Source organism: Vigna unguiculata, chromosome 10 (genome assembly GCF_004118075.2).
Source record: "Vigna unguiculata cultivar IT97K-499-35 chromosome 10, ASM411807v1, whole genome shotgun sequence".
In the NCBI taxonomy this organism is placed as follows: Eukaryota; Viridiplantae; Streptophyta; class Magnoliopsida; order Fabales; family Fabaceae; genus Vigna; species Vigna unguiculata.
Genome location: NC_040288.1, coordinates 24,197,971 through 24,210,679, shown reverse-complemented (window position 1 = coordinate 24,210,679; position 12,709 = coordinate 24,197,971). Strand labels below are relative to the sequence as shown.

Genomic DNA, 12,709 nt, shown 5'->3' with positions numbered 1-12,709 from the left:
TAGGGGTGGCAAAACAGGCCAACCTGGCTAGTTTTGGGCCACCCTACCTTTGGTCCGCAATTGATAAACGGGTTAGAAGTTTCAACCCACCCCGCCATATGGCATGCCGACGAGTTGGCGGCCAGGCTACCACTGTTTTTTTAAATATTTTTAAATATTTTATTTTTTTTATTTTTATTTATAAATTTTTTTTATACATATACTTATAAATAAGTATTTAGGACATATTTAATCATATAAGTATTTTTTAAGCTATTAATTTATCAATTAATATCTTTAATTAGATAAATTAAAATAATTATTATATTTGCATGTAAATTACTCTATTATAACTAATAATTGGAACTTAATTCATAAGTGTCAATGATTTATTTTTTTACTTATTTTTAATTTTTAAAATTAAAATAATAATAATAATAAAATAAAATCGGGCTAGCGGGCAAGGGGCGAGCTTGCCCGCCTTTGGCCCACCAGTTTGGCAGTTTGGGCGGGCCAGGCCAAAATGGCCTAGTGGGTTGAAAATTCCAAACCAGCCCACCATTTTCTTGGCCAGTTGGCAGGCCGGGCCACACTCACTTTGACACTCGTACCTGCAACTTGTACTTGATGTTGTACGGGAATATCATGGATATATATATACATATATATATATATATATATATATATATATATATATATATATATATCTTTTAATTCTTCTAAAAGTCAATATCTTTGAAATATTCTTCAAATATTGTTACTTGTAAATGGAGTAACCAACTTTATGGATAACTGATGTTGTTGATAAACTTTGAATATTTAGTATTCCACTAATTCTGTTGAAAATCTTCCTAAATATTTTAGATTTCCACTTATTTGCAAAATAGAACCTAAATATTTATCTTTTCAACTTCTATAAAATAAAACCTGAAATATCCAAAAGCTCAAAACTAAAATAACAATAAAATATCAAAATAAATGAAAATGAAAACATGATATGCCATCTTTCAAGTATCTATATCATTAAGAATGTTTAAACATAAATTAACATAATATCATATTACAAAAAAAAATATAATCATAAAATAAATCATCAATACAATACCTTAGGTTTAAAGAATGAACAAAACAATGATAACATATGCTACTCTTAGTCCTATGATCAATTAATATTGAGTTTACCACCTCAAAAAAGGATGAATGTTTAATTTCTATCTTTCTTTCATGTTCGAATATGTATTTTCTCACATTTTCAATTGTCGCAACCAGAATCGCGACGGGAAGGCAAACCGAAAAAGAAAAATGGGTTTAAAAAGAGATTTGGAGTCGCCAACATAGTTATTCTGGAAAACTATGGAAAACCATAAAAATAAAACAAGTCTGCAAAAAACCAGATTTTAGATCCGGGAGTCGGTTACGCGTAGGGAAGGTGTTAGCACCCTACCGCGCCCGCCCGAGGGCGGTACCTTTAATTAAAAATGCAAAGCTGATGTGATTTTCAAAATACTAATTTTCCCCAAAAATAATAAGACAAAAATGCTAAAAGAAACAAAATATTTTTTTTAATTTTTTGGGCCCGACAAGGATTGACCTTGGTCCTACATTTCTCATTTAAAGTGAGAAATCAGGGTTACGTAGTTCTTTAAAAGATATTTGGAGAACAATTGAGAAAATGATTTGATATTTTTGGAGGTGAACCTAACAAGGATAGACCTTGCTCCTACGTATCTCACGGTGGAGAATCAAGGATCACGTAGTTCTAAAAAATACTTTTTGCTTGAAAATGTTGATATTTTTGTATTTTGAAAATTTTGTATTTTTTTTTTGGTATTTTTGAATTACTTGAAAATATGTGTCACACGACGCGAGCGGTCGGACAGACACTAAAAGGGAAAGAAAATTATTTTTGGTATTTTTTAGAAAATAAGTGTCACACAATGCGGGCGACCGGAGAAACACTAAAAGAAAAAGAAAACTATTTTTTGGTTTTTTGAAAATGAATGTCACACGGTGCGGGCGACCTGACAGACACAATAAAACAAAAGAGAATATTTTTATTTTTTAGATTTTTTTCTATTTTTTTGTAATTTTTATAATTTGAAACGTTTTTGTTTTCTCTTTTTTTTAAAGGAAAAAAAATAATAGATAAATAACAAAAAAAGGATAAAAGAAAATTTAATTACAAAAAGGACAAAAGTGAGAAAACAATAATAATAATAATAATAGAGTGCATGAGTAACACGTGAGGTGCATGAAGTAAACATAAAACATAGGCCCAAAACCAGATAAACATAAACAAGAGTGCAAGGTTATCAATTATGGTGGTGTACGAAGTAAAACATGAAACAAGGGTGGCAGGGGTGCGAGGTTAGTAAATATCAGGGGGTACTCGCAGATAAAATTAAAACAGGGGTGCGAGGTAAAGGAAAAAGGGGGTGCGCAGAGTAAAGTATGAAACAAGTGTGGCAAGGGTGCGAGGTTAGTAAATATTAGGGGTACTCGCAGCAAAAATTAAAACATGGGTGCAAAATAAAGGAAAAGGGGGTGCACATAGTAAGACCTGAAACAATACACAGAAGGGTGAGAATATTAAAAGTGGTGGTGCAGGAAGTTAATGGGAGCATATTTAAACCGAAACCCAAAAATAACTCTTAAACATAGAAAGCAAAACCCTAAAGAGAGTTTCTTCTCCTTCACACCAACCCTCACTCACGGCCAGACAACGTCACTGCCTCACAGCACCAACAAAATGAACCCACCTACGCTGCACCCGTTTCGGCCGACGAGGGGCCCTAGCGACAACGTAGACCACCACTAGGAGCTTAATCGGCGGCGCATCTCTTTCTCCCTTTTTCTCCAACGCGCGTGGGATAGGCCAAATCTCCGAGCCCCGTTGTCGCTCACCACGTCGCTCTAGCCCCTGGGACACGCGTATACTCCACTTTAAACACCAGCGACGACGACGACCATCGTCGACGGAGTTGCCGCCGCTCCTGTCACCGCTCCAGCCTCGCGTTCGCGTTTGCCAACCTAGACAGTCACGATCAGGACTACCGTAGCGACGCCATCACTGGTTGCCGAGAACGCTGCCAGAGACGCCAGTCACTCAAACATAAACCCGATTCGTGCACAGGTTCGTGTCCTAAACCCCAAATCGCCGGCGAAAGTCTTTATCCTTTCCTCTGTTTCACTGTTCTGCGCTGGGTGTAAACGATTGGGAAAGATGAAACGTGAGAGCTTTGTGCAGGAATGGGATTCTGACCCAATGTGATGATGTATTGCGGGGATGGAGTTGTGATTCTGATTTTTTGCTTGTGTATTTTGTTTGCAGGTTGAGATGGTATTGTGATGTTGAGGTGAATGGGAATGCTGCGAGATTGGGATGGAGAAGGCAGGGATAAATGGAGGGAATGGGAGGAGGAGAATCTGTTGAGTGAATCAAAGGGGCGTCAATGGATTATGGTGTTTTTGTTGGAATCTTGAGGATGAAGGTGTTGTTTTTTGTTTTGCAGAGAACATATGAGAAAGAGCCCCCTTGAGTGAAGAAGGCGAATCCATGAATGAAGGGACTCTGGTGATATTTGTTGTGCCTCTGCTCTCTTCCTTTCCCACCTCGAGACGTGGGATAAGGCTGAAAGCAGATGTTGCTTCCTGCTCCCTCCTTCTTCAGTCATCATGACCATGACCAGCTAGCCATCAGAGACCTTAACGTTAACCTCTTGGTCTTCTCTTTTTTTTTTCATTTCATTTTTTTTCTTAAATAATAAAAAGTAAAAAAAGGAAAATAAAGAAAACTGTAAATAAAATAAAAATAAATAAAATAAGATTAAAACGAAAAAAAAATTAATAAAAAATAAAATAAAATAAAATAAAAAAACAAAATAAAATAAAATATAAATATAAAACAAAATAAAATAAAAATATAAAACAAATAATAATAATAATAAAATAATAAAAAATAATAATAATAATAAAAAAATAAAATAAAAGTAAAATAAGATGAAAAGAAAAAACAAAATACATTATAACCCGGACAAAATTGGGTGTTGACATCAATCATTGAATCCCTCATTTCATATAATAAGTGAAGATTATTTGTATTCGTGTATTTATTCAAGAACATCATAAATAGGAGGAGTAAAAGCAAGTATACAATCAACTCTCATTCGCCAACCATTAGCCAATAGAGTTTCTTTCACAAGTTAAGCACAATCAACATTATCCTCTTTGAATTAAGAGCATTCATCACTAATAAACATCTCTTGGATTCAATTTTTCAAACTTCTAAACCTCTTAAGCATGACTATGGTTGATGCAAATCTTATCAGAGCAATAGAAAGCAACTTCAATGAGTTGAATTTATTAAAATCTCATAAATAATGCCCCCTTTTTCCATGACTTCTTTCTTTTCAAAGTAAAAGATATCTCAATTTATTTTATGTTGACGATAGACATCTACTAAGATTAGAAATACTAAATGAACAAGGAAAAAAAATGCTCTTCTACATAAGGACTTCTTGCAAAATACAATGATAATCCTGAAGAATTAAAAAAGTATATGTAGCTTGAATATTGAAAGAAACTTGTAAAAAACTTTTGACTTTTTGAGGTAATAAACTATTTTTTATTTGATTTCTTTTCGTCATGTGCTAGAAAGTCTTTGTTTTTCTTTGAATTTCTATTTTCAATGTTGATTCATTGAACAAATTATATTTTCTATTTTCTATGTCAAAGTGACATTTGGAAGAATTTTATTGCCAACTCCATAAAAGTTTGGAAAATGACCCCTACTTTAGTATAAGATCCATTAAAAGACAAATCTCACAAACTATAATTATAACATTTCTACCGCCAAAAATCTTTCTTAACTTTGAAAAATATCTCCATATCAGTCTTCCTTTATCTTCTTATTTCTTAACTAAATTCATCTTAATTTTCTATAATAAAAATAATTAAATATAAAATCTTATTCAAATATAAAAATCAATATAAAAGTTAAGTAAAATACTGTAATAAAAATTTCAAATTTAAACTAAAAACTTTATAACAAAATGTTATCTGCAATCCGTGGCGGATCTTGCTCGATATTTGGGGGTGCCAAAATACACTTAAAATTTATATATTTAATTATGGATCCGTAAGATTATTGAACTCAATAATAATTGAATCAATACTAAAATTTTTAGTTATATTTTGTTTTTAATGTAAATAATCATATCGTCAGCAAAACAATTCATCTTCCGTTTTATTTTGCAATCTTATTTTGATAATTTTCTTTGTAGAAAATTATCTTTCTGATATAGTTGTAAAAAACAAGAAGAGTTAAAATAAGACGAGACAGATTAAAAAATTAATCAAGTAGATGTAATTGACTTCCTATTTTTGTCAAAGATTGATCTTTTCTATTTTCTTCCTCATAGTAGCTTCCATTTTATCACTTTTAAATAATTAATTTATTCTTTTATTTTTTTTATCAATATACTTATGTTTTAAAAAAAATACTAAAAGATAATTTATCATAATCAAAATAAAAATTGTGATACGTAATTAATAAAAGGAAAATATATGATAATCAAGTCACAATTAAAAACCAGTTATTAAAAAACACTTAGTGCATTGCTTTTTCTTCTATATTTATAAAAATGAATATACCAAATGCTCGTGAGATAAAAAATAATATTAATTATTAAACTAATATTTCACTATTAATTGAGAAAAAAAGAATTACTTTTTTCTTCAATAATAGAAGAAAGCATACAAAAATGAGAGCACAAAATGATGAATTTGTGTTCAACTTTCTTTTTTTCTTCATAAACAAAAGAAAACAAAACAAGTAAAAATCTAAAGTGGATACAATATGTGAAAAACTCAAAAAACAGAGAAAGAAAATAAAAAATATCTTAATAAATTTATTTATTTTTTATTAAATTTAATTTTATGCTTTATTATTTATTAGTATTAAATGTTATATTTTATAAAATAAATAAAAAGATACCTATTTTAATTCTTATCAATTCCCAATATATACTTTTATTATTTAAAAAATTCTAAAAAATTAAATTTCTTGTACATAATTTAAAAAATTAAAAACAAAACAATTTTCATATAACATAAATAAAAAAATTTCAAAAAAAGTTGGGGGGCACGACTCCCCCTATCCCTTCGTTGGTCCGCCTCTGTCTGCAATATAATAAGAATAAATAATAAAAAATATTAATGGATAAAATTATAATAAAAAAGTTGTTCTTAGAGTTTCGTATACTAGAAATAGTGTAATTGTCCAATTTTAGAAATTTTAGTAATTAGAAAAATATATAAATATGAATAAACATTTTAAGTAAAAGATAACACAATTTATTAGTCATAATTTAAAGATTTTTTTTTATTTTAAAAGATATTCTAAGAAATAAGATTTGGTGAATAATTATTGATTTAGAAGAAAATATTATTAGATATTGTTAGATATTAGTTGATATTCTTGGATATTATTGTATTGTTACAAATTAAAAGATAGCTTGAGATATTGTTATATGCTAGATATATTGTTGGATAAAAATAACAAAATACAAAATTTTCTTTAGAGATATTAGGCTTATAAATATATGGAAGGACAATGTTTAGTGAGAGAATTTTAATAGAAACAATGACACGTCAAAGAAGAAGCGAAGACTAAGAGGTAAGGGGAGCTTACATTCTTGTTTTCTTGTTTTGTTTCTTGCCTTCTTGTTTGTATGTGATGTATTTTTTTATATGAGTCTAAATTGTGGTGTATGATGTTATTTAGTATGATTGTGATGGCATGTTAATATGTGCTTATTTGGAAACATAAATATATGCTTGTGTGTGGGGACTCGACAAAAGGCTGTGAAGGGTAACTCCGCGTAGTTGTACCAGATGTGTACTTTGTTGGGACTCTCAAGTAGAGTAATGAGAAGTGACACATGTACACTTCGTCTAGGCTCTTGAGGAGAGTAATGAGAAGTGACATATGTATATTTCATTGGGGCTTTAGAGGAGAGTAATGGGAGGTGACACTAATATTGACAAGTTGTGTGGGAGAGTTACAAATCATCTCATGAAGTTGAGTTCACTAGTGGTTGTATGGTTTGCGGTGATAACATGTTTTGTGTGGTTATGTGAGACACGAGGCTATGTATGGTTTGGATGTGTTGTTTTATAATTATTGATGTGTATTTGGTTATGGTGTTTTGATTTTTCTATGCTAGTTCATCGTTCTATTTTGGTGGTTGTGGTTTCCACCTCTAAAATCATTATAAAAAATGGTATTTGCATTATAATAAGAAAAATAATAAAAAATATTAAAGGATTTGAATACAATTATAATAAAAAAGGTGTTCTTAGAGTTTCTTATACTAGCAATAGTATAATTGTGAGATCTTAGAAATTTTGATAATTAGAAAAATATATAAATATGGTTAAATATTTTAAGAAAAAGATAACACAATTAGTTAGTTATTATTTAAAGATTTAATTTATTTTAAAAGATATTCTAGGAATTAAGATTTGGCAAATAATTATTGATTTAGAAGAAAATATTGTTAGATATTATTTGATATTCTTGGATATTATTATATTGTTACAAATTAAAAGATATCTGAAGATATTGTTATATACTAGATATATTGTTAGATAAAAATAATAAAATATAGTATTTTCTTTAGAGATATTAGGCTTATAAATATAAGGAAGGACAAGGTTTAGGGAGCGAATTTTAATAGGAATAATGACAAGTCAAAGAATGAAGACTAAGAGGTAGTGAGAGCTTACATTCTTGTTTTCTTGTTTTGTTTCTTGCCTTCTTGTTTATATGTGATGTATTATTTTATGAGTCTAAACTATGGCGTAGATGTTATTTAGTATGATTGTGATGACATGTCAATATGTGCTTATATGGATAGACAAATATATGCTTGTGTGTGGTGACTCGAAGAAAGGTTGTGAAGGGTAACTCCGTGTAATTGTACCAGATGTGTACTTTGTCAAGACTCTCAAGGAGAGTAATGAGAAGTGACACATATATACTTCATCGGGACTCTCGAGCAGAGTAATGGGAAGTGACATATGTATATTTCGTTGGGGCTTCGAAGGAGAGTAATGGGAGGTGACACCAATATTGGCAAGTTGTGCTGGAGAGTACAAATCAACTCATGAAGTTGAGTTCACTAGTGGTTGTATGATTTGCGGTGATAACATGTTTTGTATGGTTATGTGAGACACAAGACTATGTATGGTTTGGATGTGTTGTTATATCATTATTGATGTGTATTTTGGTTATGATGTTTTTATGTTTCTATGCTAGCCCACCCTTCTATTTTGGTTGTTGTGGTTTTCACCCGTGATGATTGTGTTTTGTGCGGTAGCATATGATCATACAAGTGTTGAGGAAAATGATAACACTACAGAGAGTGGTTAATGTCAAGAGATATTTGGGACAATCTTTTAGTCTTAGGTTTTTTCTTTTAAATAAGTCTATGTTTGTTAAACAAACTTTTTTATTGAGATTTCAAATAAGAGATGAATAAAGTTTCATTTTAATTATGTAATTTGTGTTAGTTATAGATTTTAGGAAGTGAAAAATTGGGGTGTTACAATTATTTTTCTATACGAATAGTTTTTGTCATGGCATTTCTCATCATAGTAACATTTAGTTGTGATATAGTGATTTTCATATCTATACAAATGTAATGAGAATAATGTTTTTCATATACATACTTTAATAATATTTTTATTTTGATTTTGTTTGCTTATTATTGTATTGTTTTTCTCTTTTAGTTACCCATGAGTGAAGTTTTCCTTCATATTGTAGATATAAGAAATAAGATTTTGGGTTGGAAGAATTTGCTTTGAAAGTGAGTCTTCTATCAAAGATTTCAAAATCTAATGGACAAGATTGACGTAATTTTGAATCATAATACAAAATGTGTGGTATGTATTGTCTCACTATTTATTCGATTGTATGGTGTTTTAGTTCATTAGAAATTAGTGTTTTGGGATATTAATTCTTTCTCATAAATTTTTATATTGAATTTTTATTTGGAAATGTAAAATACAACTAATTTGTTAAAAAGTTGTGATCCCCTTATAGTTTTTTTCATCTTATTGAAACTTTGTTCTCGTATTATCAGAAGAGGAAATTTGACCAATATATGAATTGTGAAAAAAGTGTTGTCCAAGGACAACAATGCACTAATTGTAGTCGATGTTATCCTCAGTTTAATGCCTTTATTGAAGGGTCAAGCCCAGTGAAAGAGCAATCTTCAAAAAACTATCGTAAATGTTTTGTGACTACTACTAAGTATACCACAAGTACCGAGACATCAATGAAGGAGAAATGCACTTTTAAATATTCAAAAGTAGTAAAACCATTGCTGAACAGGGATTTTGACAATTCAAGTGAGACTTCACATTCTTCAAACTTAGAAAACGAAGATATGGAGCTAAATCAAACACAAAATAAGTCATTATCAGAGGATAATGAAATTCTAAGGTCAGTCATTCCCATTGGACCTCGTTTTCAAGCTCAAATTCCTAAATGGGAAGACACAAGAAATGTAAAATGCCATAATAATGATGATTTAAAGTGGCTAGGTGTTCAAGTTTGGCCAATGCCTAATATTAGGGAAAACAACACAGAAGGTATTAGGGAAGGTAGGCCTGACTCATACTACTATAAAAATTCAGGATCAGTTGAATGTGTTAAACTACACCTTAGGGAAGCAAGAGAAGTTTTGAAATTGGAGATTGGTGCAACATTTTCAAGTTGCAGGTTTGATGAAATGGGAGAAGAAGTTTCAGAGTCATGGACATTAGAAGAGGACAAGAAATTTGAATCTCTACTGAAATCATATACATCTTCAAAGGCCAGAAGATTTTGGAAACTTGCCATGAAGCACTTTCCATCCAAATCTTTGAAATGCTTGGTAAATTACTATCATAATGTATATATCCCAAGATGTTTAAGCATGGAGACTAGATCTTTGCATGAAGCTAATAGAGACACTGATCAAGATGACAACTTCAAAAAATGATTCATGGATAGGTATGCTTATAATTCATCTTATAAAAAAAATATACATTTTATATTTGATATGTTATAAGTTTATATATGAGAATATTATTTTGGTCTTAGCCTTTTAATCTTCTTTAGCTTTTATAATTTTTTTAAAATTATTATTTTTTATCAACATCACCACAACATATAAAAAAATTATATTCGCACTTGTATTATTAGTTTATACGAATGTTCTTCGAATTTATTTTACTGTGTATATTCTTTTATCTATACTACTGAAAGCTTATGCATAATTCCAATTTGAAATTATTTGTTAAAGTTAAATGATTATAATTTTTGTACATCATGTCTTATTACAAGCATGAGCTTCTTATCACTTCATTCTAGAAGAGGACTTTCAAATTAGACATTGGTGAAAGCAACCTCTAGATAGAGAACATATTTGATTTTATCTATGTGAATCTTACTTAAGGCGCCATATTATTGAGTTAATTATTTTAGATGAATGTACTATTTGTCAACTTTGAGTATGTTGTTGGATTCTTCTTTGTATTTAATGTAATATTAAAAATTTGTATGGGTTTTAATTATTTTCATATGTTTTAATTTACTTCTTGTTAGGAAAATAATAAAAATAAATAATAAAAATTATATACAAATAAGAAAAAAATATAGATAATAGAAGATTCATCAAGTCAAACAAATGATAACAAAAATATGATACAATTATAATTGAAGAAAATAATAGAAATAGTCTGTGTTGAGACACGTAAAATGTTGTCCTTAGAAAGAAAACACCAGTGCACTAGTTAAAAAAAAATTATATGCGTTCATCTCTCAAGTTACAACAACCCGTCAGATAGATTGAGTGTAGCAAAGGATCTCTAAACCTTATGTACACTAATGTCTTAAAATTCAATATAGAGCAGAATATTAATAACACTTTTTATGAGTTAATATGTTTGTTGTATTTGTTGTTATTTTCCCCCTTTCAAATAAGTAGTATTTATAGGTAGAAGACAGAAACTTAAGAGTCAATAGTAATAAATCTAATTTTAAAATAAAATAATTTGTAATCAATAAAATAATTGTAAAAAATTCTTTATCTATAAATAACATTTACCTCTAAAATTAATATTGCATAATATCATCAATAACAATAGGATTTTATTTTATTTATTTTTTAAATTATATTAAATATTTTTAATAGTGTCCCACATAATTTAAAAAATAAACTAAAACAAAATATATCACATTTAAAAAAATATTATTTTTCAGCGTAAGGAACCTTCTAGGTTTGAGCTTGACACCTAGTGCTTATCAACTTCACTCGAGAAAATGTAGAGACTTCATTGTCTTTACTCGAGAAAATGTGAGATCCAAGAAATTTATGAAAATTAATAAGTAATGGAATAAAGAAATGAGGGGTTGAGAATACGTTAAGGGAGTTCTTTGATAAACCTTAGACAAGAAACAATGATAACTTAAAGGGTTTAGAGTACTTGGTTATGTTGAGAGGACTTGGGTTCAAGTCTAGTGTGTGCTATTAGTGTGATTTTAATTGTGTTTTATATTACCAAAATATTATGAATGTGGAAACATGGTTTAACCTTATATGAATGTGTGAATTAACAAGAATAATGGGATGATTTGTTGGTGTGCATGTGTTTGATGGATTGAGAGGTGGTGGGTTCAAAACTTAAAGGGTGAATTAACCTTATATTTTTATATTTTTGCTAAGTGATGGAAAAATCTAGAGAGCTAACCTTTTTTTCTTCTTTTCCTTAGTATTGTTTGATTATGTGCAGAACAATAATTGTAAGTTGAATTATAGAAGGATAAAGTGAGTTTTATGGATGATTTTAATATGATCTCTAGGTTCTTCAAGGATGAATCCATGGTGAAATTGTGAAATACCATTTTGGATTACGTTTTTTGTGTACTGGGAGCTAAGTCCCTTTTATTTGTTATAATTCAAACTGATTTCACTGATATTTGGGTTTCTTTATTTTATTAAAGGCAATCATTTTTGGTGATGGATTCGTATATTATGTTAAGAAAAAAAAATGGCAATAGGGGTTTATATATCTTTATAGTTTCCATAAAAAGTTGCCAAGGTGATTGTTTGGTCTTGTTATACGTATATATGGCTACAATATTTTTTTTATATTATATAAGGTTTAAGATACATTATAAGCATTACGACATTTTCATTGCGTTGGTAATTTTATAAGGTATAAAAAGTTAGATTAAGAGTTTTGCGGTGTGGAAATAATCATTACGTGATGTTCTTGTTAGTTACAGGTCCAATATTTTTTATTTATTTAGGAATTAGTGCATTGAGATAAAGATAAAAAGGGTTTTGGTGATCGAAGTTGGAGGTTTGGTATTTTTTTAAATTATTATGTTTGGGTAGTTTAATAAATTTATAGTTATAATTTGTAAGGCTCTGGGAACTTTTACAGTTTGGAATTGTTGTGTTTGGTGATGGGAAAGTAAATTAAAGAATTTAAGGTCTGGTGGTTATTGGTGCCTTGGGCTAAATGCATTTTTCATGGATGACTATATGCAGAGTTCTTTTTTTTTTATATACATTGGAACTAATACTGGTTAATTTGCTTCATTTATATAATGAGGATAATTTTGGGGGTTTCGTACTTCTAGTCGTTGTTTTATAATTCGGTATATGGTAAACGT

At 29.6% G+C, this 12,709-nt stretch overlaps 1 protein-coding gene across 1 annotated transcript; it reads left to right on the top strand.

Annotated features, from left to right (window-relative positions):
* The first annotated feature begins 9,320 nt into the window (after positions 1 to 9,320).
* LOC114165428 (AT-rich interactive domain-containing protein 2-like) lies at positions 9,321 to 10,028 on the top strand. Its single transcript, XM_028050056.1, has one exon. The coding sequence runs from the start codon at positions 9,321 to 9,323 to the stop codon at positions 10,026 to 10,028; it is 708 nt and encodes a 235-aa protein (XP_027905857.1).
* The last annotated feature ends 2,681 nt before the right edge of the window (positions 10,029 to 12,709 follow it).